Source organism: Leptosomus discolor, chromosome 1, assembly GCF_034619465.1.
Source record: "Leptosomus discolor isolate bLepDis1 chromosome 1, bLepDis1.hap2, whole genome shotgun sequence".
In the NCBI taxonomy this organism is placed as follows: Eukaryota; Metazoa; Chordata; class Aves; order Leptosomiformes; family Leptosomidae; genus Leptosomus; species Leptosomus discolor.
In genome coordinates, this window is record NC_141391.1 from 151654920 (window position 1) to 151682271 (window position 27352).

At 50.4% G+C, this 27352-nt stretch overlaps 1 protein-coding gene across 2 annotated transcripts in view; it reads left to right on the forward strand.

Annotated features, from left to right (window-relative positions):
* Positions 1–396: 396 nt before the first annotated feature.
* LOC104352913 (sodium- and chloride-dependent GABA transporter 2) overlaps positions 397–27352 on the forward strand; it is a 30405-nt gene continuing 3449 nt past the window's right edge. The window contains exons 1-10 of one of the 2 annotated variants that reach the window (XM_086467350.1): positions 397–609; positions 5075–5209; positions 6249–6389; positions 7004–7088; positions 10088–10220; positions 13763–13897; positions 23106–23209; positions 26035–26159; positions 26717–26829; positions 26984–27121. In XM_086467350.1, coding sequence (XP_086323476.1) covers positions 402–609; positions 5075–5209; positions 6249–6389; positions 7004–7088; positions 10088–10220; positions 13763–13897; positions 23106–23209; positions 26035–26159; positions 26717–26829; positions 26984–27121 — 1317 coding nt within the window. In that variant the 5' untranslated portion in view covers positions 397–401. The remainder of the gene's footprint in view (positions 610–5074; positions 5210–6248; positions 6390–7003; positions 7089–10087; positions 10221–13762; positions 13898–23105; positions 23210–26034; positions 26160–26716; positions 26830–26983; positions 27122–27352) is intronic. The other variant, XM_086467343.1, reaches the window with a different exon arrangement.

A 27352-nucleotide genomic window follows, 5' to 3' on the forward strand; every position in this document is an offset into this window, starting at 1 on the left:
GTATTTGATCCTGTTTTCACCCCCCTCCAGCCCTAAGTCTGTTCCAAATACCTGCTGCGGTGTGAGCTCCAGCTTGGCTGAGCTGCTGGGTCTTCTGTGCAATACTGTGCTTAGTGGATGGCCTTCCAGAAGTGTTTTGAGACAAATTCATTAAAAATAACAAAACCGATAATGGCTTTTAAGGACTGGTTTTGGACTAAGCAATGAAAGCGCGTGCAGGCTCTTAGTGCCTTGCTGCCAGCAGGAATAGGTATAAGGAGCAAGAAAGGAACCACTCAACATGTGTGTGTGTGCGTGCCTGTGTGTGTCCTCTCCCCTCTCCTGCCTCCCGTAGCCCAGGCTTCTGCCTTGTTGCGTGGCTTGTGCTGAACATAACAAAGGAAACTCCTTCTGAAGGTGGGATGGATTACAGAGTCCCCGGCGCCGTCAGTAATGGCGAAACGGTGCCTGCACACCCCAGCATGGAAAAGGAGAAGGAGGAGGACGACCAGACCCTGGAGCGAGGGCAGTGGAACAACAAGCTGGAGTACGTCCTGTCTGTGGCTGGGGAGATCATCGGCCTGGGAAATGTCTGGCGCTTCCCCTACCTCTGCTACAAGAACGGTGGAGGTCAGTGCACCCCTAGTCCCAGCCAGCCCCAGGGGCGCCGGGTCGCCGGTGTCCCTCCGCGGTCCCTCCTGCCTCTGTGACATCCATATCTGGCCCTGCTCACTGCTGGCAGCAGCTTCTCAGCAACGCCCGAGTCATGAGCATGAAGAAAGGATGCTAACCTGCCAGCGTGGTGCCACCTGCCATTTGGGCCACAAGCAGGGGTCATCTGGAGCTGGTGGGGTATGGGTGACCGAGCAGTAATGTCCCAGGGTTTCTGATAGCTGTAGCCATGCTTCCCTGAGGCGTGCGGAACCCGGGTCCCGCTGGTGAGATGGGTGGCCATATGCAGGGGGAGGCAGGAGGAGCAGGATGGGGGCTCGGTTCTCAAAGCAGTGTGACTCACCCCAGGCACCTCTTCCTTAAGACACTTGCAAACAAGACAGTGGGTCCCAGCGGCATTGCAGGGAGTGTTGTGGGAGGCCATGAGGCACTGATGTCTTTGCAGGGCTGAGAGGAACTGCAGCATTTCCTGGAGGCTCAGGGGGCCTCCAAGGGGCTCTTGGCCACAGGTCCCTGTCTGGCGTCTGGCCATGGAAGGACGTCCCTTGGGTGCTGGAGCCAGGTGGCAGGGGCAGGGCAGAGTGAAGGGGTTTTCCTCGCCTTGATGCAGAAGCACAGCACTCCTCCTGTGCCCCATGGTGCCTTCCTGGCTTCTACTGGAGCTGCAAGCATGTGGGAGAGGGGATCCCTGCCTCTGAGCCACGCAGCAGGGCTGTGAGGTGTGCAGATGGATGTGCTTGATGGGAAAGAGAGGGAGCGGGGCATTGCTGTTACCAACGAGGTGCTGGCACATCGATGCTGCTCAGGCTGTGCTTGGCAGCTGCCCCGTGGCTTAGGGCTGGGCTTGCTTTTGCAGGTGGAGGGTTGCTGTGGGCTTTTACAGGTGTTTGTGCCTGCTTTTAGTTTGTGGCTCCCTTTTAAGGGAGAAAATTATTTTAAAAAAAGAAAGCCTGAAGCTCTTCTCAAGTTTGGCTCAGTGGCATGTGGCGAGAGGGAGTTACTCTCCCTGTCTGGTGATTAATTGCTAATTGGGCTCTCCGGAAGGGCAGGGGAGACGGGGAAACGGCACTTGGCTGGGAGCTGGCAGGGAGCGAGCGCTGGAGACCTGGGGCTGAAATCCCCTGGCTTGAGCTTGAGGTAGTCTCATGGGCCTCACTAAACTGCTTTCATCCCAGTGGCATAAAAGAGGATTAACTGCTGTTTAGCTACTTTCACGCCATGCTTTGCTTAGCACTTGTTTCTTTCCACCAGGTGGTCAGGCATTTTCTTTCCCTGTTGAAAAAGGAGGTTTTACCGTGTTCTCCTTTTCCACCAAGAACATTTCTCGGCTACTTGCTGAGCTGTGTATTCCCCCACTGCTGCACCCCTTCAGGTGCCATCCCGTCATGGCAAGCGGGACCCAGGACCCTGTCCTGGCACCCCTTTTCCTGTTGTAGCCCCTGCTGTGCCCCCACACTGGGGCTGGGGGAGACCTGGGGGAAGGCTCTGAGGAAAGCGCAGCCACAGTATGTGGTTGGGCAGCAGAGGCAAGGTGCAAAGGGATTTCTCAGTCTTCCCCCCCCCCCGAAGCAGGCCTGAAGCAAAGCCCTGTGAAGTGGCAGAGATTATGAGGAATTTGAAGTCTCAGGCAAATTTTTAATCTCTGGCTGCCTTCCCCTGAGGTTAGAGCAAGGATGGGGCACAAGACTCTCGTGCAGAGAGGAAAGCATTTCCTGTGTGACTTCTGAACATGAGGAGAAATTTCTTTACTCTGAGAGTGACAGAGCACTGGAACAGACTGCCCAGAGAGGTTGTGCAGTCTCCTTCTCTGGAGATATTCAAAACCCACCTGGACACAATCCTGTGAGACCTGCTGTAGGCGAACCTGCTTTAGCAGGGCAGTTGGACTAGATGATCTCCAGAGGTCCCTTCCAACCCCTATTATTCTGTGATTCTCCTGGAGCAAGGCAGTGTGATGAGGCTGTGCAGGACTTGAGGCTCCTTCCTGCACCGCTCGTGCTGTATCAAATCCCTTGTAACGCCTCAAGATTAATTTTGAAAGCTGCTAGAGGTTTTGTCCTGTACTCCTTTGGGAGGGATGGTCCAGGCACTTGCTTCTCTGGTACTTCAATAAAGGTGAAGGACCTGTATTTAATTTCCAGCTCCAGGTCAGTCATGCCAGCCTATAACCATTTGCTCCTGTGCCAGTGTTACCATCCAGCTGAAATAGCTCTGCCATAATGGCTGACTTTTTTTCTCCCCATGTTGAACTGTGTGTAGGCAGTGGTGACAACCGCTCTCAGCTCATGCTTTGCTGCCCTAAATAAGCCAGACTTCTTGCAAAAAAAGGTATCTGCAAAATCTGAGCTGTGTAGAGGGGCAGCCATTTGCTTTTCCTTTCTTTAGGGATATTTCCACACAACAAAGAAAAAGGAGTTCCTTACATATTCAGCGCTCAGTGTCTGATACCAAGGTCCTACACAATGTGTGTGTGTGGTGGGGTGGGAGGTGGGAAAGAACAAAAAGTGTTCTTTTTCCTCTTGTTCGCTCTTGGTTTCACCTCCCGTGGTGGGGTCAGGCCCTCCCTGGGCAGGCTGGCCCTGCCGATTGGGAAATACCGGGGAAGCCTGTCTGGTGATGTGGCTGCCGGTGCCGCACCGCCTCCCCAGCACTCCTCAAACCAGCCAGTCCCAAGGGCCCACTGCCACCACCATCCCTGCACACACAGAGGGGCGTGGGCCGCAGTGGAGTGGGCACATGTGGCAGCGCTTCCCCCTTCCCCTTCAGCGGGGCACATCACAGCCCCTGGCCCAAATGTGTCTCTGCAAACCTCTCCTTTGCCCCACCATAATTTTGCATCATTTCACAGCCTACATGTTGGGACCCTCCACTTAGATTCCCAAAGCATGAAACCTGCCAGTAAACCTGAGGAAAAGGAAAAGCCAGATCCCAGGCTGGAAATAAGGGAAGCGCCGGCTGGAGAACTGACCTGCCACCTCAGAGACCTCCCCTGGGATACCCTGGCTGCAGTTTAAATACAAACTTTTTATATAAGAGTAATCTCTCTTGGAAAAAGTACCACTTTTATGATAATATGATTACATGCAAGTTGGGAATTGACGGGATGGTGTTGGTACAACCATTTCCCCTATCCTTTGCCCTCACCAACTTCTCTTCACTGGTCGAGGGAGAACATGTGGGCAGACACTCGTTGTTCCTGCTGGCGCTGCCAGGTCTCAGCACGCCTTCAGCTGCTCTTTGCCCACAGAGAGCTGCCAAGATGCTCTCCCTGTCTATTTCCTCGATTGGTTTTTTTTTGAAGTGAGGAGAGGGCTGTGATTCTGTACCAAGCTGGGATGAGTGTGGGGTGGGACTTCTGGCAGGTCCCCAAAGCGCCCCCTTCCTTCTCTCCACTGCTGCTTGCTAGCTAAGCTTCTTAATGAAATCTCCTGGGTTTTGAGTTTACTTATGCACCAGGATTGTTATTCCCCACATACCCCCACCGAACTGACCACAGAGCCAGTTAGCATCTTACAGACACAGAAAAGGGCTATGCAGGGAAAATGTGGTTAGTGGTTGGCTGCATTGCCACCTCCAACCCTGTGTGCCCTTCTGAGCCTGCTGCAGCCCAGTTGGCCCTCTCCACTTGGGGGTACCCCTTTCCACACCAGTCCTGCCCCATGTGCCTTGCCTTTGCAGCAGGGCTTGAGCAGCTTTGGTGGCACATGAGTGCAGCAGGGAGTGCGGACCATCTTGCAGGACTGTCTCCTGTGCTCTGCGGGGCAAAAGCTGTTACTGCATTTAATGTTAAGCCTGGGGTAATCAAAAGCCTGATGCAGTTTTTCTCTACCTGCCTGGTTTCATGACAGGGCTTGAACAGGAGGGCAGCCCTGGCTGCTGGCGTGAGGTACGTGCTTTCCTACACTTCTTACTTACTTTTCGTTTGTGTGTCTGCTACTTTCCAGTGAGCAAATGATTGAGCAATCCCACAGACTGGGTGAAGGTGTCAGTCTCAATGTGCTCCTCAGTGCCTTGGTGTTGTCATCCATGGGCTTGTCAGCTTACGCAGTCAGAATAACCAATGTGAGAGTTGTCACCAACTTGATTAAAAGTCACAACGGTTTTACAGCAGGGTGTTCTCCTGTATTTCCACACAGCTATTGAGATCTTGTTTCACACTTTTCTGCACAAAAATCAGGCCTAGAAACTTTCCATCTTTCCTAAATGTTGAGTTTCTCATGTAATCACATCACTCTGGGAGATGAAACATGAGGAAAATCCCTTTTTCCTGGCATCCCATCCGTGACCTTCCTGCCCCTACAACCTTCATCCCTCCCAGGCTGTCCCCCCCAGGGAGGGACCTGCCCAGTGCCAGTTTGGAGATGGCCTGACCCCAGTCACCCCACGGGGCTTATTTTTCCTATCTGCCTCTTGAATCTGTCAGGTGCCTTCTTCATCCCCTACCTCATCTTTCTCTTCACCTGCGGGATCCCGGTCTTCTTCCTGGAGACAGCGCTGGGGCAGTACACCAGCCAGGGAGGGGTGACAGCCTGGCGCAGGATCTGCCCCCTTTTTGAAGGTGAGTGGGGTCAGCCAAGGAGGGCATGCCAAACTGGGGGGGGACTGAGTGGCCCTGGGGGGGCAGGCAGTATTTCTTCTCTGCACAGCCTGGATCGTTACTTACCTCCATGCTTCTGCCACCCACCCCTGGAGATCCCAGCTTGGGAAGGCCATGGGCTGCCCCCTTTCTAAAAATGACGCTGGAAAAATTGATCGCCTTTCTCACCAAACAGTTCCCATCATTATGTTGCATCCTGATTTCCTTCTTCATGGCCTCAGCCCTGGCCAGGAGATTTGCTCCCAATCAAGGTTGTCCTCCAAGACCTAAATGATGAAAATGTTTCTGGTGGTTATGAGGAACCTAAAACATACTACTATTTTTTTTAAGTCAATGCTATGCCATTTTCCTGAGTTTGCAGATGGCTTAAAACCTCAGTGGTGAAAGATATTAGCTGTCTTAATAAATTGTTAGCAGTCAGATACACTTCTAATACTTGTTTCAGTACAGTCATCCAGCCTCAAGCCATTTTCCATGATTTCTCTGAAAGTGTCAGTTGCTTCTTCCCGAGGTATCAAAACCTTTAGATGCTCCTCCAGCACCTCCCAGGGAAAGCATGTGGTGTTAATACAAAAGCTTCCCAAAGAAAAGTGAAAAGGGATGAGTGAATAAAAGGTGAATTTTGGTAGAAGAGGCATTATTCAGCAGATGGAGAGCCGTCATATGTTTCTGTCTTTTTGGGTGGCTTTCCAACCATAGTCTGCCTGTCCCCTGCCCAGACTCCCTCCCATTGCCACCCTTTCACCAGGGAAGGCTGCGGTGGGGTAGCAGAAAGAGGGGGTCCCTGAGGCCTCTGTTTGGACCCCTGCTGGTGCAGCGTGGTGGGCTTTGGAGAGGAGATGATGGCTCCGGTGGCCACCCCACTGGCACTCAACTGGTAGCACGGTCGAAATGCAGAGCAGCAGCAGATGAAAAAGTTGGGTGTGCACCTCCCAAAGGGAAGTCCTGTTCCCATCCCCCAGCGCGTGTGTCACCCGCCTTTGGGGTTTGCTTTCTGCAGGAATTGGCTATGCCTCACAGGTCATTGTCGTGCTGCTGAACTTCTACTACATCATTGTCCTGGCCTGGGCCTTGTTTTATCTCTTCAGTTCATTCACCATTGACCTCCCCTGGGGCAGCTGTGACCATGAGTGGAACACAGGTGGGTGTGGAGCCCCCTTCCAATCCTCCACTGGATCCTGGCTGAGGGAAACCTGCTGCTGCCCAGCGCCAAATCTCAGGAGAATGGCTTGCCCCTGCGTGGGTGGGACTGCTGGTCACAGGGGTGGGGAGTGCCGGGTCACTGCAGTTCTGCTGGCACTTTTGGGGAAGAGGGTCAGTTGATCTGGGTCTTTGCTAGAGAGCACCAGTGCTGGTACTGGCCAACCACTTGCAGCTCTTGGCTGGTGCTGTGCAGTGGTGGTCCCCCTGGCAGCTCCTGCTCTTGGCTCCAGCCACTGTGGGCGCCTTCCTTCTTGGCATCTTCCAGTCATCCTGTGCTGTGCATTATCTGTAGACCCAGTGCTGGTTGGGACTGCTTACTGTGTCCACTAGAAGGAAAAACTAAATGCCATTGTTTTAATTGTCCTAGGTTTCTTGCCAACCTTACCATGGAGGGGACTCCTTTTGTGCATCTTTGGGACTATTCAAAATTTGTCTCAGAGTAAATGACAATGAGTGTTAACACTGTGGATGGAAAGGAAGGGATTTTTCAGATCCTCCAGTGCTCCAGACACTGCTACTTACACTCTCTCTCTCCCTGGGCCTCTCCTGCAGGGAACTGCATGGAGTTCCAGAAGGCGAACTCAACGCTCAACGTGACCAGCGAAAACATCACCTCCCCTGTCATCGAGTTCTGGGAGTAAGTAAAGGACAGACCTTTCCCTTTTCTCTGGGACATACCTTCCCTGGGCAAGGAACAAACCCTGCAGCGGCACATCCTATTAACCCATCCTTGCCAGAAGAGGACACAGGAGAGGAAGCTGGGCAGGTCAGAGTGAAGGCTCTCAGGGGCAGCATCATCAGTCAAGGGTAACATCACTGGGCTTATGGTGCTTGTCTGGAACTGTGCTGGCATGCCTCAGAGCCATCTGACTTTGTCCTTCTCTGATGCTGTATTCCTATTCCTCTGGACCTTTGGGCTTCTTGGTCTCACGGATCTCAGCGATGCCTAACTGACTGTGCAAGACCTTACTTCGCTGGTGCTTCACCTCCTATGGTTCCTGATATTTCATTTATTGTCCTTTTCTCTCTTATTCCTCCTCTGCTGTTGCACTCTCCCTTGCTCCATTTGTGCTGTTCTTCTCCCTACCTCTACCCTTGTTCTTCATTGCCAGCTGTGAACTTCCTTATATGGTTGTTTCCTCCCGCAATGTAGGTGAATTGGCTTCATGTTCCCCGTCCTGAAGCTTTGATGCAGGTTTTCTCAGGGTGCAAACCTCAATAAAATTAGTGACAGTCCTTCAGCGTATAGTGGTCGTTACCCTACAGTTCAGATTACAGTTTCTACATCTGCTGGATTATCCATTGCTCTTGTTCGGTTCAGAGCAGTCTGCCCCATGCAGTCCTCAGCCTGCCTAGTGGCTGCATCCAGTGAACTCATGCTCAGGACGCGGGTGTCAAGACTACAGGTGGGAGTGGGATGAGATCTGTGGAGATCCACAAAGCAGCAGCTCTACAATGGGTTTTTGTATGCATATTTTGCCAGCTGTAGCACGTTCAGCTGTTGAAGACGAGACCTTAAAGCCCTGTGATGTACTGCAGGAATCCTTGCTGGTGATGCAGTAGGTGATCTCTTCCCTTTGAATCTGTGCTACTGTGTGATACCAGCATGTTCCCAGGAGGCTCTGGTATAGTAGGTGGTTGACTTTGTATGTGGGCTAGTCTTCATCTTAAAAGTAGAAAAAGAGGTGATGTTTTCACTTTAGAGTGAATAGTATGCAAGCTATCCCAAGGAGAGAAAGTCACGAATATTGAAATAAAGTATTAGGATAGGGTCGGCTTACCTCATGTTGAAATGTGTTCCCTCATTGTCATTGTTTTCTCATCCTGTATTAGTTACCCTGAGGTAAACTAATGCCTTCATGCGTTTTGGCACGAAGGCACAGGCACGTTGGCTTGGGATCTCTAATGATCCTCAGCATCTCCTGGGAAAACAGGCCCAGTTACACACTGGGCACTGGCTAATAGACTGTGCAAGTAACACCTCTGCTGCCACCGTGAATTTCCCTTGTGTGTTTAGATGGATGGAGGGCTCTGCCCTCAGCAGTGCTGCTGAGTGCTGTCAGTGCACGGAGCACACAATGCCTCCAGGGCATCCCTGGCTCTGCACAGGGATGCTGTTTTTAAACTTTAAAGCTCTTAAATTTTCCTTGTCTTCTGTGTGCTCCATGAGCCTGTATTCTCCTTCTGCCTGCTGCTCATATGTGATTAGATAGTGGCCTGCCTTAGAGTGCTTTTCCTGAGGCTGGCTGCTGGAAACTTGATGTTCCCACCACTGCTGTGACCATCCCTGTGTTACTGGGCAATAAGCACACGGGACTGGAAATTTCCACTGCCCATTGCTTCTGATGCAGCATCTGTTCCTGCCCTCCATGGGCGGGGAGGTAGGAGGCCACCGTTTCATCGAGAAGCGCTGACCTGCCAGTGGGCTGATGGCACACTTCTGAGGCCTCTTCTGGCTGCAGTACAGTGCCCAGTTAGTTACGGTCCACTGGTACCCTTTCCCCTCTGGTTACAGAGTCCATGTCCTTAGAAGCAGGCAAACAGCAACGTGACGAAATGTATCTGGTGGAGCACTGTGATTTTTCCGACCTCTCTCTCATCCTCTCAATCAGCCATGAGGCTGTGGTGCAGGACAGGAGGCAGTGTGTGTTAGATTGCGATTCCCTGGGAATGTGACTTTTTTTGGGGGGGGAAATTGCTGTCTTTTGCAGCAGGGCGAGCATTGCTGCTGGGCTCCAGGGAAGTGCATGTCCCTCTCTGTCTGTCTCAGGCTTGGGGTTTTGGGACTGCACCATGGTGTTTCATGCTCAGATCCACCTGTGCAGTGTAGGAGATGGAGGAGAGTGAGTCCTTACTTCTGTAGGTGATGAGGGAGATTTGACATACATATGACATGGAAAGCCACTATATGGCCAGGGTGAGACCATAAGACCTCAGCTGAACCAATGACCATCTAGCCCAGGATCATATCTCCATACTGGCTGAAAGAGGATGCCCAGGATGGCCTCTTCTGACTGCACAATGGGGATTACTGTGGTCTTGGTTGGGTCTTAGTCATGGTGTGGGACACTGTGCTGCTCTGAGTCCTGAGGTGAAATAGGTAGCTGCTCCTAAAGACAGAAGTGTTCTGTGGGGAAGGGGTTAGACAGCATTGCTTCTTGGGTGGTCCTGATGGATTCTGCATGGTAAGTGCACTGTATCATTCACTTTGAGGTTTGAAGCATGTCAGAAATGTAGGTGAACTTTGTAATGTGCACGAAAAAGGCCCAGGCAGAGCTTGTACGTGCAAAGTGCTGCATGTTCTTTCAGAGACAGAGTTCTTACCCTAGAGGACAAAACTGATGAAGGGTGGGAGGAGGACAGGAGAAGAAATATCTTGGCCAAACAGGCCAGCACTTGAGTGAGCATAGAAGTAAGTGTCCGTGTGTGATCTGCCAGGCTGGTAGTACTTTTAAGAGGGGAGCACTGCTTGATTCCTCTAAGGCTTGCAGTTCAGACCTGATCTTTGTTAGTAAGACAGGTCTTCTCACCAGAGCCTGGTGCTGTGGAGGTGTTGTGAGAACCAGCATGGTGTTGGGAACATTAGTGGCCAACATCAGTGACAACTGGATGTTCTCTTGCTTCCCCCCCATGCAGGAGGAGAGTGCTAAAGATTTCCGATGGCATCCAGCACCTGGGCAGCCTGCGCTGGGAGCTGGCTCTGTGTCTCTTGCTGGCATGGATCATCTGTTACTTCTGCATTTGGAAAGGGGTCAAGTCCACAGGCAAGGTGAGTCCCTGGTTCAGATCAAGCCTCTTCCCTTAATCACAGCTGGAGCGCTTGATCTACTCACCTTTTGTACATTCAGAGAGATCCTAGTCATCCCCTGGGAACCACCTTCTGAATAAGCTGGCAGGAGCCTGTGGGGCTCAACTTGCAGCAGGAGTGTGAGCCAGGTTTTGTGTTTTGGGTAGGAAAGTATGGGGGCATTGAGACGTCTCAGAGCATTAACTTCCAAGGTTACATAGCTATCTGGTCCCTCTCTATCCGCAGGCCCAGGAGACCCTGCAGTCTTCCTATTTATGGGGTTGCATATTCCCTTACCTCCCACCACAGTGTGAGCAAGCAGCATGCTTTTGCCTCTGCTGGCAAGTGCAGCTCAAAAATCTTCAAATTCATTAGATAGTGATGAAGGTAACTCTGATGGCCTGAAAGCCCTCTCTGCCTCATGGCCATGGGCATCTTCTTTTTTTTTCTTTTTGTTCATCCCAACTCTTCCTAGAGTTGCTCGTATTTCCCAGCAATAAACGTCTCCTTTTTTTCCCCTCACACACTAGTACCACAGAGGTATTTCTTTGAATGCTTCTGGAAAGGGTTGGTGTGACTGTCCAGCTCCATCTCACACTCCCTCTGTTGCAGAGTGTGCCACTGTCATTTGCACTGACCTCATTACTTAGTTTCTTCTACTAGCTCCTGACCCATTCCCAGCCAGCAAGAACAGATGGAAATGAAAAGGTTTAGTATGTTACCTAAACGGTGTCTTCTCTGCGTGCTTTGAACAAGACATCATGTGTGGTGGGGTGTAAATTTTAGCTACATCCATTTCCATCAAGTTGATGACATGGATGTTAGCATTTTCTCCTGCTTCCAGAATGGTCTGTGATTATGAAACATGACAGGAAAATCAAGCAGCTTGCAGAGATGATGTTTTCTGGTTTCCATGGAGTAAAATTAGAAGAAAAGAGCAACTGCTTGCTGTGGTGGCCTGGTAAAAGAAAGCAAAGGCTGTCTAATAACAGCAAATATGATACTAAGATATAGCAAACATAGTGTGGGAAGTGCTGAGAACAAATTCAATCTATTTTAGATACAAGTTCTAGGTTAAATGCAAGTGCTTTTTAGCAAAAAGGACTAGCGATGGTGAGATCTTGAAAACAGAAACCTGCTTTCAGTAAAGCAACAGTGTCCATAGGTTTGTCAAGCCTCCACGTATTTAATAATGCAACTAAAATAATTGCTGTGGGAATACAATCCCACCGGGGAAGAGATATACTTTAGTTCTTGGGATTTGCCTGTGGGGGGGTAAACATCATGAGCTGAAATCCCCCAAGGCAGAACAGCAGCAGCAGTTTGCATCCTCTGGAGTGGGGGCTGCCCATCCCTGAGGAGCACTCACAGATGCAGGAGGTTGTCACAGATGGAACCACTTTGCTGAAGCATGTGGATCAGATTCAAATAAAACCCTGGATGTTGTTGACCAGCATGTGACAGAACGATCACACTGATCCCGGCAAGGTTCCTAGTGGTGTAGTTAGTGCTGATGCCCGAGAAATAAAAAGATTGAGTCTGAGCCAAGCACTGAGTAATATCTCATTGGATCCAGATGTTCTTGTTAGATAGAAGTTTGGCACTGAAAAGCTCTAAATCAGAGACTCCTTGAAAATTTGAGAATGAAACAAATGATGGTGTTTGCCTGTGTTGAAGGATGCTGTCCCTGGGTTTCTTCAGTGTTCAGGACTCAGATGGACAGGGATGGATCTGCTCACACAGACATCTCAGGCAACCATGAGCCCCTGCAAAGAGGTGTTTTTCACTGGCCTCTGTGACATTACCCAAGACTGCTGTGATATATAGCGCATGGCACATGAAATGCATAGAAAAGCTGGAGATGCAGACAGAGATAATAAAGTAGTAGTGTGGTTTTTCAAGGATGGGATATCTCTCAAATCCTTCTGTCCTTCTGCATTATAAAACTGCATCACTGAAGAGCGTGTATCTTGACTTAGAGGAGGACTCGCATTGCAGCATCAGGTGCTTTGGACATTGCTTTATTCAGATGGAGTACCTCAGAGTGGATCCAGGAAAAAATCTCTTTTTGAATCACTACTCATAAGGATTACCCAGGGACAGAGTGAAAATGTCCAGGGAAATCATACACTCGTTCTCAGTAGGACCTTCTCTAATGCAGAAACTGCTATAGCTGTGGCAGAGCCTGTGACCCCTGCTCAGGGGTAGTGGGCTTTAGGTGAGTTTTGAAACAGCTCATTCTGGATGGGTGGGCAGGTGGGAGAAGTAGATCATTTCACATCATTCTGTTTTGCGGTTCCTCCAGAGACGAGCTTTAGCTCTCCAGTGCATAACTGCCGAAACTGAGAAAAGAGCTGTAGGGTAGCATCCAGGTGAAGCGTGCTGATGTGAATCCTCACTTGGCACGTCCACATAGGAAAAACCTGAAGGGGCAACATCTCTTTTTTGGCCTAGCGTGATACAACAGACTGAATGACTTTTTTTTTTTTTTTTTTTTTTTTTTTTCAAGGTGGTCAGTAAGTCTTGAAGGTGAAGAAGCATTGCGAAGGAATTAATGACACTACTTGAATTGCTGGGGAGGCTGTGTGAGCCCTTGGTATCAGTTTGTGTGGGAAACACAGACTACAATGTGTTGTTGTTACACACTACCGCAATTAGCCTGAACAGTCCTGAAAGTAACCTGGTGATCCCCACATTAAGTGTTATATTTACCAGGTGTAGAGTCCTTGAAAGGATTAGCTGATCCTGGCCTGCAGCATTCCCCCAAGGGACGTGGCTCCTTTGCTAGAGGAAGGGTTTTCAACACTACCTGAGTATGTCTTCGTTGCTCATGGGGCTAGGGGTGTAAAAAGCAAGAGGATACAGGTTGAAGATCCTGTTTGGGTTTGCGTCCTTGGTGGCAAGTCTGAGGTGTGCTGCCCTGCCCTGCGTGAAGTGCTCATATTGGGTATTTGAACAGGGGTCGGTCAGAGGCAGTGGCTGCGAGTCACTGCAGTGGGGAGCAGTGGGCACAAGCCAGTTGCCAGCGCCAGCCCTGAGTGGGGGACTCCCAGTGTTGTCTCTGGTGGTCCTTCGGTAGCAATCATGTTTCAGGTTGTATCTCTTACCTGCACATCACTTCACTCTTGCCACTGAACGCTGCAGAGAAGAGACTTTCTGTGTGTGACTCAAACTCTGTTGTGCAGATGGCTACTGGGGGCAGCTCCTTCTCTGTTGCATGTGGATATTACACTGCTGGCTTCAGCAGAGCTACTCTGACTCCAGCCTGGTGACAGCTTTGCTCAGGGTCTGGATTGCTCTTAGGACTAGAAAGGTTTTCTCTGGCTCCAGACACATCATAGCATGTCACAAGTTTCCTGGGTGCATTTTAAAATGCATTTCTTTCTACTGCAGGTGACAGCAAGGTGCTTGGTGAGGTAGTCTGACCTGTCCCCTGCTGCTGCTCGTCTCTTCCACCCCAGGGTCGGTGCTGTGCTGCTGATCTGCACTGCTCGCTCACGCTTGTCACTTTGTCCTCCTCCCAGGTGGTGTATTTCACGGCCACTTTCCCATACCTCATGTTGGTCGTTCTGCTGATCCGGGGAGTCACCCTGCCGGGGGCATCCCAGGGAATCCTGTTTTACCTTTATCCAGACCTCAGTCGCCTTGGGGACCCCCAGGTAAGTTGGAGAGGGGACAGAATGGCTGAGCTCTGCTTGCATGGATGGCTGTGGCTGTCCTCTCTCCTTCCTTTTCCTTTTCCTACGCTCTTTCTTCCAATTTCTTCTTTCCCTTTCCCCTTTTTCTCCTTTGTGGGCACAGGGCAGGTCTGTGATATTGGTGCATAGTCCTGCCTTCACCAGTGCTGTTACTGTATTTTCTAGTCTGTTGCCCGGGGCTATGGGAAGTGGAATTTAACCCTTCATCACAAGTGGTGCCAGCTGTCCTCCGGCTTTCTTGGGGAGACTCCTCTGCTGCAGAGGCAGACGGTGTATGGGGTCCCACTCTGCACCATGCAAGCACCTGGCATGCTTGCCCTGGCTTTCCTGGGAGCTCTGGCAGGTTGCAGCAGCAGTCCCCAGGACCCGACCACCCTCCTTGCTTCCCAGTCCCCAGTGAGAAATTCCTCGCTGTCTGACGGGAGGGTCAGTGCCCAGCTGCTGCTTTTAATCTGTTTGGGACAAGTTCTTCCATGTTAAATCCTGGCTCCAGCTGAGCTGCTGTACCAGCCTTTGTGTGAAGGTGTTTCCAAAGGAGATTAAAGGGTGCCTGCCTGGAAAATAGGCCAGCAAAACCCTTTGTAACCCCATTAACTCTTTTTGGTCTAGCCCCAGTGCTGCCTTGGTTATTAATTTTTCAAATGGGGATATAAGTGCTGGGGGAGGAAGAGCTCCAGCTGATCCTGCCCTCCCTAGTGGAGGAGAGAGGATCCCTGTTCCCTGCGGGTGGGGGTAGCAGCGTGTCAGGGGCTGCAGGACATCCCCGGGTCCTGCCTGTGCCACTGGTGTGGTGTGGCTTTGTGCAAGTCAGTTTGACTTACGGCTTCCGATCCAGGGAGCTAAACAGAAGTGTCCGGTTTCCAGCTCCAGGCAATCTGTTTTTTATCATGGGAAGGACTCAGAGTTCCTGCTCAGCTTTCTGGAAGCTGCTGTCTGGTCAAGGCTGCGCCTGAGCAGGGGGTGAAAAGCCTCATTTGACAGTGCCGGCTGCTCTCTTGCTCTCTTGGTTTGCCTGTGGGCAGGAGGTGGGTAGGACAGCTGCCACCTTAGTGTGAAGGTGCAGCAAGACTTCGAAGAGGGTAAGGACAGGTCTGTGTTTGCCATGTTTGTGGCTCCATTTGTGCTGATGAGGTGCAAGAGACATCTGAAATGAAATTACATTTTCAAATGGTGCTCATTCACTTATGAAAAGTCCCGTTGTTACTGTGGCTGTGTCGCCCAGGGACTGATTTAAACCACTCCAGGCGTGGCATGGTTTTGCTGCTACTAGCTGTGTCCTCATTAGGCCCGTCCTGGCAAACTATTCCAATTACAGCCTGAGCTTTAAAAGCACAGCTTCCTTCCAGCCTGGAAAATGCTAATGTGCTGGTGGAAAGGCAAAGTAACCCTTCAGAGCAAGATGATGGCTTATCCTTGACTGGGGGAGGAAAACTTGCACCTCTCTCCCTGATTCCATCATTCGTTGATAAACGCTTCACTTCTTCTTGAGTAAAGCAGGAGTTGGTAGCAGTGGTTGCCTTCCTTTGGCATATTTTAACCAGCCTACTGAACCAAGTAGGAGGGCTTGAGGTTTCTTTTGCGTTTTCCCATCAGAGAGGGAAGGGTTAGTGCCTCAAGCCCCACATGTGCTCGGCTGTGCCTCCCTCGCTCTGTGCAGGGACAGCGTGAGTCCTGCCAGCCCATCGGGGCTGAGTCAATTATAATTGATTTGCACTCAGAGGATGGCAAGCTGTAATTGCTTACCCGCAATCCTGCACTGCCTGGAAAAATGGAGGATTCTTTAGTGCCTGAGAAGGGATTCTGGAAATTTAAAAAAAATTTAAAATACCCTATCCTATCTAGGCCTTATGATAAGGCATCTCAAGGGGAGGTTTAAACAAAGGGCAAACAATATACCAGGGGACAAAATCAAAACTCCCTTAATGTGTATGAAAAACTTAGGTGGAAAGAGGGGATGAATTATTTAGCAGATTCTGCCAGGGGAGCAGCAGCAGCTGAGATGTGATTAAGTGTCAGAATATCAGACTGGTGTGTGGAAATCATTGCTTCTCACCTGCCAAATGACCTTGGACAGAACAGGGAAATCCTGCCTACGAGAGCTCAGGCTAGCTGATTGATGGAGGTCTCTTCTGGCTGTGAAGTCTACAATGCCCTAAATCTTCCTGTACCTTCATTTTCTAAATCTATGAAATGCTTATAATTAAAATGGTAAATAAAACGCATTTGATAGGTAGATCAGACCATGAGGAGAAACTGCCAAAGAAAAGTTTTGGAAAATGAAGTCCAGTTCTGCTCAAATACAAGCAAAGATAACAGTAAAACCACCTAAGATATCATCTATTTTGAACTGTATGCCTCCAAACTAAAAAATCCAAAAAACCAACCCCATAGTTTGTTTTTTTATTTGTACAATATTTAGCATTATGGCATTAGCATGTCAGCCATTACTAGGCCCATTTTTTCCCCCCTTCCTTGATTGCATTTTCCGTGCTTCAGAAGGTTCCTACTTGTTTCATAGTGCAGGTTGTGTTTTAGCTGAGAGGGGGTCTCGGGGTTTTTCACAATTTCCACTTTTGATCACTCCGGCCTTTGCAATTATCTTTGTGGCAATTTTATCAATTGTTTATTTCAGTAGATAACGTTGGGGATTTACGGCTGTGATTAAGGAGGCAATGCACAGTGTGATCCACTAGCAGGAAGCTGAAATGAGAGGAATTCAGAGTAGAAATAAGGATTAAGTTGGGAAATTTGTCATTAGAAGAACTTTTCTCAGGCGCTGGCAGGCTCTCCATTACTTGATGCTTTCATACCATGACCAGGCATCATTTTAATAGACAGATTTAAAGAGAGGACTGATGGGCTTGGTGCAGAAAGTGCCTGCTGTGTGTTTGGATTTGCTTTAAAGAGAAGAAATGTGATGGTCTCCTTTCACTTTGGTATCACTTCTCAAGCAATTTTAGCTAAATTTCTTTAGACCTGATGAGTGAGAATGGAGGAGTTAAATTCAGCAGCCTCTGAGCATATCCCTCTCTGGAAAAGCAGCAAATGTTACTCAAAACCTCCCACTCTTGTTTTCCTCTTGAAATTTCCAGAAAACCCACCACCTTGCTGTATGTGCTTGTGCTTGTACTTTATCTTCATATAAAGGAAGAACTTTGTACCGAGTTGCTTTCCATCTGTCCCAGATGTGCTGAAGGCCCTGGCAGGGGCTGTACCCTTGGTCCTGGGGACAGGGAAGCCCTGGCAGTGCTGAGGACCAGCAAAGGACCCACAGTTCTGTGGACACCCTGTAAGCCATCCCCGCTGCCGTACTGGATACCTGACCCTGCACAGCACCATGCCAGGACAACTTGACTTGCTCTGTGCAGCTAAATTCAGGGCATTACCTTCATCTAACCTCTGTTCTCATTGTCTCTCCCTCTCTCATCCGTATTACTTTTCAAACAACCTTCCCTACATCCTTCTCATTTTCTTTCACCCATTTCCCTGGCGGTTGCTTTTTGGAGCAGCATTTGCCCCTGCAGAGTCTCCACAGGCTCCTGTTTCCCGACAGATGCAGTAGGAAGGGGAGGCAAGAGATGAAGATGCCCCCACTGTCTGGGGGCTGTCTGCTGTGCCTGTGGCTGGAGAGGGAGGCTGCTGGGGTCTGGCTCATGGTTTGCACTAGAGCAGCTCTTGCTGCTGAGGCTGTGCTGAGGATAAGCCCCTCGGGCCACCACAAGAAGGGTGGAAGGTGCATGCATCTTTCAGGGCTGTGACCTGCTGGGCTAACCGTGGGCCTCTGTAGCCATGCTGGGGAAGGGGTCAGAGCCCCCAGATCCTCTTCAAATTCAAGCCCCTCCTGCTGCTGCTCCATGGCCAACAAGAACTGCTTCTTCCCAGCAAGGAGGGAGGGGGACTGCGGGCCTGCTAAATATTATTTGTTCCCCTTATTTATTTTTTTCCCAGCAAGCCTTTAGCTTGACCCTGTGTGCTTGGTTTGTGCTGTTGCCGGCCCCCCGCTTCCCCTTTCTTGAAGGCCAGCGTGTTTGTTTTCGTGCTGGAGGGCAGCCCGCTGTGCCTGTGCGTGGATGCGTGCGCTGGCGAGGCTGCCGATGGCAAGCTGCACTCGCTCCCGCCACGTGCCCTCGCACCCCAGCCTGGGCCCTGTGCCCCCCCAGCCCTGGCAGAGGGTCTGCAGAGGATCTGCGAGCCCAGGCATCGCTGCCCACTCTGCCTGGGGAGGCAGAAGGCAAGTACCAGGCAGCAGGGCAGGGAGAGCTTGTGGCTCCTGCAGCGTGCTGGAGGGGTTTGGGGCTGGTGTTCTCTCCTCCGCCTTGCTGGAGCAGTGCAGCCGCATGGGGTAACCCACAGCTGTATTTACCTTGCAGGGCTTCCTCCTCCTCCTCCCACGCCTCTTGCCAGCCCTGCTGGTGTGGGATCTGGGCGGCTGGCTGGTGGCAGCTGCGCAGCCCTGCTGAGTCTGATCTCAGTGCTGACATAGCAGGAAGGAATAAAGCTGTCTTTTTTGTCCCCCCGCAAGCGGCAGGGCAGGGAGGACCATAAGGGAAGCTGACGGCTTCCCAGGCAGCAAGGAGCATCCCTCGCCCTTCCACATCACCCTGGGGCAGGCAGCTGTGCTTTTTGGGGTGAACCAGAAACCTGTTTGTTTTCTTGCGGTGTTTAAAGAAATCCCAGCAGTGGGAGAGCCCTCCTGGGTGTAAAATGTCCCCCTGGATCGGCAAGTACCCCAAGGTGTGTGGGCTACATGATGTTGGTGCTGTCTGGCAGTGCATTGCGGGGACCTTGAGTGCCAGCACAGGGAGATTAATTGGGGAACAAAGCTCCCATCCCCCAGTTCCAAGGAACCCAAAGATGTATTTGCCAAGCAGCTGGGGTTTGGGGCTGGGAACGTGATTCTTGAATGAGTATAGGGTGGGCAAAAGGACCAGGAGTGCTTTACAGAAATGGCAGTGACTCTTTCCCTGCCTCCTCTCTCCTGGGGTAAATGAGGACAAGGGAAAGCATTGGCCTGGGCTGTGCAGCAAGGCAGTGGGCTCTTTGCAGCAGTGCCCCAGGGCTGCAGAGCCCTGTGCCGCAGCAGTGCTGTGGGATGTGGACTGGGTCTTTGGGCTGGGGCCTGTAGGCCAGTCCTGAATGAAGGGGGAAAGGCAATAATCTGGAAATGGTGCCCTGGGTGTCTTGAGGTAAAATCTTAGGAATCAGGATGTCCCCTTTTAACTCTGGGCTGAAGTGATGTGTTTGCATGGTGCAGTGCATGGCCAAGTGGGTAGCACCAGTGCCACAGGCTGACTCATGAGCCGTGACGCCAGGAGTGAAAGAAGTGCTGGTTGAAGAGCAGCTCAAGACTTGAGTGCGTTTTGCCCTCTGCTCTGCATTACACTGGGCATGACTCTCCACACAGCATGTACCCACTCTGTGCTGTATCATCTCTGCTTGCTGATGGGGACAGTCCAGCGCTTCTCAGCGTGGCACCTGTATTTGATATATGACATACACTGGGGCTCAATAACATTTTGCTTGAAAATGATCTTTACTGTTATTTGCAAGTGCTTTGAGCTCTTCCTAAGGAAGGATCTGTTTCAGTACAGGGGCTATTAAATTCCAGTACATGTAATAAAGCGAATATTGCTGAGAAAATTAAGGGGCGAAGGAATATGTCCTCTTATAGGCCATAACCATCTTGGGTAACTGCAGCTCAGGTGTGAAAGCTTTGGCTAAAAACAGAGAGTAGGAGGTTATTACAAACTGGAGTGAACAACATGTTCAAGGAAATTGAATTATGAATTAAATAAACTGGATGGCTTAGAAAACTGCAGACAACAATCAAATCAAAATACCCATGCTGCCAATGTGCCAGCAAAATCTGAACAGGATAAATTTTACCAGTCTCTTTGGGACCAGCAGCCAGAGAACAGCAGCACACTTTTATCTGCAGGGGAAAGTGCCCTGCCCGACCCCTGTTGAGCCCCTTTAGTCAGAGTGGAAATATTAAAATGATGAGAGGCTGATGATCAGCAGCACAGAAGGGAATGGGGGGGGGTCTTGGAAGGGCTGGAAAAAGCATTTCTCTGAGTCACTGCAGGGAGACAAATGAGCACAGGCAGCAAGTTGGGGAGGGAAGATTCGGGTTGCTATTTTCTGAAGTGAGTGGTCTTAGTAGCCCCCGTAAGCCCATAGGGCCAGGTGGGCACTGGTGCTTCTTGTGAGAGGCTTGAGGAGGAGGTTGGACCACAGACAGGCTGAGACCTCTTCTGACCCCAGTGATCCTGCAGTCCTGGGACTTGCTGCTGCTGCTTGGCTCCATCACTAGTGGGTCAGGAGTACCCATGGCATCAGTCTTGTTGCAGTCCATCGACCCCCAAGCAATTTGGAAACTGCCAGAGGGCTGGGAAGGAAGCAAAGGTGGCTTGGTCTTTGGCCCAAGAACTGCAGTAACCTTTTAAAATGGGAAATAAAATGCATGCAGCCCAAGCTAGTGCTCAGAGTCATGCTGACTAAGTAGGATCATAAGCTTTGCAAGCCAAGCTTATTTACAGTTTCAGCCACAGGCTGTCTTGCTTCAAATGGGAGCATAGGCTAAGGCAGATTCTGTGTTCCCTAAAGGAATACAGCCTTTGGGACTGGGCTGACACACAGCCTGGTGTGTACCCCAAGGGTGTTGTGTTGGGTAGAGCAGGCAGTGGACAGGGGGAACCCACAGACCCTGTGCTGGTCTCTGCTACACAGTCAAAGGTATCATTGGGTTTTAGAAATGAGCCACTTCATAAGCCACAGAGCTAATGAAGCTTGGTGTCTTGATATTTGGCTTCTACCACGGCTGGTAAAGCACCAGTTCTCTTCCTGCCCCTGGGATATTTCTCATGTCTCTTGCTTGTGTGATTTATCTAGTATTTAACACTGGTTGACTCTTCCTCCCTGTAGCTTTCTGCTCAGTGGGGATGCTGAATTCCTGTCTTTTTCCTGTTCCCTGGCTGTTGTGAAATTCATAGGTAGTTGATATCCTTGAGGTTTCTACCAACTGTTAAATCTGTTGAAACACGTCAACTGGGTCCAATGATATGGCAAGCATGAGGTAGGCAGTTTGATGGCAGAAGTCTTGTTATTTTGACAAATTGAACTACAAGGGCTCCAAAACCCATAAGAGAGTGTGATTCGAGCTCGAATTTGGTGAAAAAACAGAGCTCTATCAATGAACAGCAAAGTAAAAAGTAAACCTAACAAAAATATTTTATCCTGATCTGTGCAAAGATGCTTAAATTATTGATGCGAAGGTGTCAGCTGGTCCAGCTCACCTCAGTGCCCTGCTGTGCCAAAAAAGTAGCTGAAAAGTGAAGGCTGTGCCCTTATTGCCCACAAGCACAGTGATGCTTTAGGAATCAAATATAAACAGGGTTTTGATTTTTTTTTTTTAATCTTTTTGAAAGGCAAAAATGAACTAATACCCTGCTCTCTAAACCCACCTCCCCAAGCAGCTCCTCCAAAAAGAGTAAAATACGCTGAGATCAATCACTTTTTCAACGTCCCAGTGCCTCAAACTAGTTGTCCCAGTCCCACCTTATCATCTGTCCCTTTCCATTCTACAAATCGGAGATTTGATCTGATTCCCTGTGAAATTGTGAGCAGACTTTCCATGGACTGAAGAGAAGGTGGTGGGGCTGAACGTTAGCTGAGCTGCTTGCAGGACAGTCAGGGAGAGCAGTTTCACCAAACGCAGCCCCAGCAGTGCTTTGCTTTCTCTACCCGCGGACTGCACTGCTGGGTCTTGCAGCAGTGGGCATGGGGAGAATTCGTTCTGTGCAGTTGTCCCTTGAGCTAAACCCAGAGTTTCCTCCAGAAAATCACAGCTAATGGGGTCATAACATCCCTTCATAAGGCCCATCAGCCTAGGAGGGAGAAGAGGTAAATATGAAACAAAACCTCTCGCCACATGACTGCTCTTTGGCTATTGTGGAAGAGGAAAGGCAGAACCATACATTGCTGAGGGTGGCCTGAGAAACAGGGGCAGCTGGGCAGGTGGTACCCAGCTGACCATTGCCTCAGGACATGAGGTCTTGGCTGACAGGTCCAGGTGTGATTTGGAGTCATCAAAACCACTGTGGTGCTTTCCATTGAATTCTGTTCCTCTCAGAGGGGATCCTAGGGCAAGGCTGCTGTTTGTCCAAGGACTATTGGTATAGCCAATGGAGAGTTTTCTCATTAAAGTTGTCCCAGTAATAATTTTCTTCTGCTTTTCTTTCCTGATTAGCTTCTCTTTTGTCTCTAGAATGTGGCTACCCTTCAGCGTTGGTTGAATGATTGTCTTGTCTCTATTTTATAAACCCCTTAGGAAGAAAGATCTTAGAAAACAGTGGGTTTAATTAATAATCCTTGTCATTGCTTCATTCCTCACTGTTGGTTCCTGCTTTTGCTGTTCTCTGCAGAAGGCAGTGGCAGTGGTTGTATTGGTGACTGCACACAGCTAGGCTTTCAGATCAAATTTGGCATTGACAAATGTCAGCCTTGGAGCACTGGGACATGTTACTGACAGTGAGAACGAAGCAGAGTTCAAAGCCGCCTCGTGGGACTAACAGCGTTCTTGTAGTTTCTTTTAGGAGCCGTCTTTTGCAAACAACTTTGTTTATTTCTAGTACTCCTCTCCTCCCCAGTTAATTTTCTTTTAAGTTTTGGAGTCTTTAAATTCAGCCTTAGAGAAAAGGGCCACCACCAGAAGCTGTATATACCCCTGCCACCAAGTGGGAGACTGGGCTTACCCAAATCAAGTCCCCCTCCTCTGCTAGCAGAGGGCTCCTTCAGCTCTCGTGGAAAGTGTTCATCTGGTCTCTCACTGCTGAGAGGCTCTGGAGAGTCACAGCGTTCTGCAGATTTGTCCAAGGAAGAAACAGACGAGAATGAAGAGCTATAAGTGGGTTTGCAAGGCTCCCAGTGCATCCCTTACCTTTGGCACTCTTAGCACCCCTTGGGTGCCTCACTGAGCACTGTAATTCCTGGCACTGTATAACTTGCCCCTAGAAAAGGCTTGTCTAAGTTTGGAGTGTTGCCAACCTCCCTGTAGCTGGCCTTTCTGCTGATTACAGCAGCCGCCAAAGTTCTGTTTCTTTGCATCCGTGCAGTGTCTGAGCTCTGTGCTGGCCTTGTCTTCTCACCTGTGTTTGCATCTCCCTTGCAGGTCTGGATGGATGCAGGCACTCAAATCTTCTTTTCGTATGCAATTTGTCTGGGATGCCTGACAGCTCTGGGCAGCTATAACAAATACCATAACAACTGCTACAGGTAACTGGAGCATGGCTCTGCTGCCTAGAGCCTCCCCCTCCCTGAACATCAGCGTACACATGCTGGTGAACTGCTGGAGGCTACTGGCCTTTCAAAGTGTCGTGTTTTCTGTTTCTACTCAAGGCGTAAGAAAACTCTGTCCAGGTGCTTTCTCCCCAAATCCAGATCTCTGTGCTTTCTACCCAAGGGAACTTTCTGTCTGTGCCATGGATGACAAACCCTTTCTTCTACACCAGCTGAGACCCAGAAAAGTCGGATCCTCTTCACTAGCTCTGACCCCAGCCCACATCACCACCTCCCCTATGATATGGGTGCTTGAGTAGCCATAGAGGAAGTAGAGCTGTGAGATCTAATGGCTCTAGACTGGAGTCCTTTCACCTTGTGATTTAATCTTTCCTAGGTTCTTTTGGACCTAGTGTCTTGCACAGTTGTCAGTGCTCTGGGTTCCTATGTGCTGTCTACCATTTACACATACACCTGCAGATACGACTTTTTGTTTCTTGTGTATTCTCCCCCTGCTGGAATGCCCTTGAACAGAGATGAGCCAGGTTGCCAAATAGAATAAGGCTGTCCAGTTGAAGTGATCAGGTGAAAATAAACTCATTTTGCTGTAGATGTATTCAGCACCTGGAGCTGCATCCCCAGAGGTAAAAGGCTACTGTGAGTGGAAGAGCCCACCTCTAGGTAAAACTACCCACCTCCCTTCCCACCCTTTCTCTGCTGACTATGTTGCTCCTGGCACTGGGTTCTCCACACACCTTTTAAATTCAAAATTGTGGTTGTTGCCATGGAAGGTCCGGGCAGACCACTGGCTGCACAGTCTTCAGCTTAGGAGTTCACTCCTGCTGTAGGGATGCGTCTCCTGCAGCAGCTGGGCTGGGACTCTCCTTTCATGTCCCTTCTCCCAGGTGCAGTTTTGAGTGGAAAAAGCTTTGGGAAAAGAACAGATAACAGATTTTGCTTTGGCCTGCTACATGTCCTTGGGCACTAGCCCTCTGCATCTCCAGCCTGGATTTGTAACATGGAGATGACAGGGACTGCTTAGCAGCAAGGCTGTAAAGAGACTCTGTAGCTCCAGCTGGGAGACACTATAGAAAGGGGAGAGATGCCTGTTCACACACAAACCCTTCATGCTATTTGGCTTTGCTAGGGAAATTGCTCTTAGTTTTGGTGTCAAACATCTCAGCAACCTGCTCCCAGGCATGGATGTTTCAATGAGTTGATTCTGTGCTCTGCAGCCTTGTTTTGCATAGGAAGACAGGACCAGGCTTTAATAGGGCAGAGGGACACCAGTGTGGTGCTCCACTCAGTTATCCGAAGCCAGGTATAACCTTTGGTGACCTGGAAGAGAAAAGGTGGGAGCACCATTGTTTGTATGGCAGCAATCCAAGATGGCACCAAATGGAATAGACCACTTCTTGTTTTCTGGGACAGTAAGGTATATAATCAGGATTCCCTGGCTCCCTTTCTGTTGAAAATCTAGAGACCTCTTTGCTCCAGCCATTCTCCACATGTTATCCACCACCACGACACCACTCTCTGCCTGCCAGGTGACTGGTACCTCCCAAGTGGTGCCCTGCCTGTTCAAGGAGGGTTTGACCTGTCATGCCTACATCCAGGGGAAAGAAGGGGAAACACTGGGGAGGAAGAGGAACTATTTGAAATAAACGGGGCTCTGTATAAAATGACTGAGAATATAATTTGAGTGGAGAGCAGGTGGTTTATAGCAACCAGAGAAATGAGGTTCTGGTGTGGGCTTCCCATTGGGTTAGCTGAATTTGATGGAGTGGGACCCTCCTTACCAGCCAGGCGATTTGTGGAGACACCCTGCAGGCCTCTTTCAGTCTCTCCTGCCTTAGAAACCAAGTACAAAGGCAGACCAGCGGTGTTAGGGGCTGTGCAGTCCTTGACAATGCGGAGCTGTGCTTTGGAAGGAATAATCTATATGTGCAGCACAGGGTCTCTGCATGAACTGTACTTTCTCTCTAGAAATGGTTGCAGACTGTCAATAGATCTGGCTAACGTGCAAGGAGGAGCATGAAACACCCAAAATGCTGGATACTTGAAGACTGATACCAGAAAATCACACTGGATTTGCAGAGTAGCATTTAATAAAGTCAGAGCAGGCCATGAAATGCCAGAAGCGATGTGTTCAGTTCGGTTCAGAATATCTCTGAAAGATGCTGCAAATGTTATTGTTGTCCCCAGGGTTGCAGTCACAAGAGAACTGGGGAGACTGGAGCGTGAAAAGGATTTGGATAGATAAGAGATGTTTAGTTTAAGGAGTAGATGGATGAGAACAAGATGAAACAGAGACAAAAGGGAATAGATCAGAGAAAATAAATTGGATGGCTCTCTTCATCTTTTTCTCATAATGCAAGGACCAGGAGATATCAAGTAGTGCCGAGAACCAAGAAGATTGTAACTGGTCTGAGAAATCTATTAAGGAAAAAAAGCATGTCCCCTTCTCAGACAAAAATAAACTCTGGTACTCTGTGCTACAGGAGGAACCAGGGGAGAGAGAGGGGAAAAAAGAAAAGAATCAGGCATTTAGATGTGTAGCAAGACTATCTCATGACTGAGGAGCATCTTTATGCTGTCTTTGGAGAAGGCTTTCCCTGGGGGGGCTCCTGCTGTGTTGCCCACCCTGGGGCATCCCCCTGCAGCTCCTGGTGCTAAGCTGAGCTGTGGGGATGCTGGGAGAGAGGCCCTGCTGTGGGCACAGTGTCTGGGGTGGAAGAGCAGGTGCTGCCCCGGGGGGTTCCCATGGCATGTGGGTCATACCTGGACCCCCACCTGGCTGATCCTGTGCCCCGTCCTCCCAGGGACTGCGTGGCCCTCTGCTTCCTCAACAGCGGCACCAGCTTCGTGGCCGGCTTTGCCATCTTCTCCATCCTGGGCTTCATGGCAGGGGAACAGGGTGTGCCCATTGCTGAAGTGGCTGAGTCAGGTGAGTGGGGCTGCGGTGGGATGAGGCTGTGGAGGTGCTGCTGCTTGGCCCCCCTCAACAAGGGGGACATGCCCACAGGATGCCCATATGATACCCACCCTGGGGCAAACAGTATTGCAGCTGCAGGTTCCCATCCTGGTGGGCAGCTCTGCTTTCTGCCTCCAAAACCAAATGCATGCTCATGAAATATTAAGATGCAATGGCCATGTCTTGAGGTCAATATAAGGGTTAGGGTTAGGCAGCTGCTGTCTCTTGGTGGTGGGGTGAGGTGCCTGCATGGCATACACCCAGGCTTGTGCTGTTCTCCCCTGGGCTCAGAGGCTTTCCCTGGCTCCCAGCCCTCATGGCGGCAATGCAACTGGAGCTTGCTCTGTCCCCTTTCCATCCCTTCCTGCTGGGCTCCTCCACCCTTCGAGGAGCCTGGGTTTCATGCACACCACCGGTACAACTGGAGCAAGAGGCTGCATGGCTGCAGGCTGTGCCTTGGCCAGGACCAAGCAGGCTGTGCTGTGCTGCTGCCATGCTGGTGCCCGCTCTGAAAGCCCTTCTTCCCGCAGGGCCTGGCCTGGCATTCATCGCCTACCCTCGGGCTGTGGTCATGCTGCCCTTCTCCCCGCTCTGGGCGTGCTTCTTCTTCCTGATGGTGGTCTTGCTGGGACTGGACAGCCAGGTAAAGGTGCAGGTGCAGGGCAGTTCCCTGCTAGACAAAAGCCATGATCCCTTCACGACAGGCTTGAACATGGCGGGGGGCGGGAGGCGGGGGTAGCGGGGCTGGAGAGCCAGTCAGGATGGGCTGATGGTAGTGGACCCTCTGCTTTTTGCAGTTTGTCTGTGTGGAGAGCCTCGTCACAGCTCTTGTGGACATGTACCCCACCATCTTCCGCAAGAAGAACCGCCGGGAGACCCTCATCTTGCTGGTCTCCATCCTCTCCTATCTGGTCGGGTTGTTGATGCTCACAGAGGTATTCTGGGCTCAGACCACCTGCGTGGTGCTTGCTGGGTCTGAGTGCGCCCCTGGCAGAGAGGGGCCTGGTGGGTGGTAGAGTCCATGCTGGGGCTGAGCTTGCTGGTGAGGTCCATCTTGCTGCACAGTGCCTGGGAGGAGGCTGCCCTTCCCTCCTCATGGTGTTTGCATTTTCCCCTTCCAGCTTTCAGCCCTTGTGCAGTCACAGTCCTGACACCTCTCCTGCCAA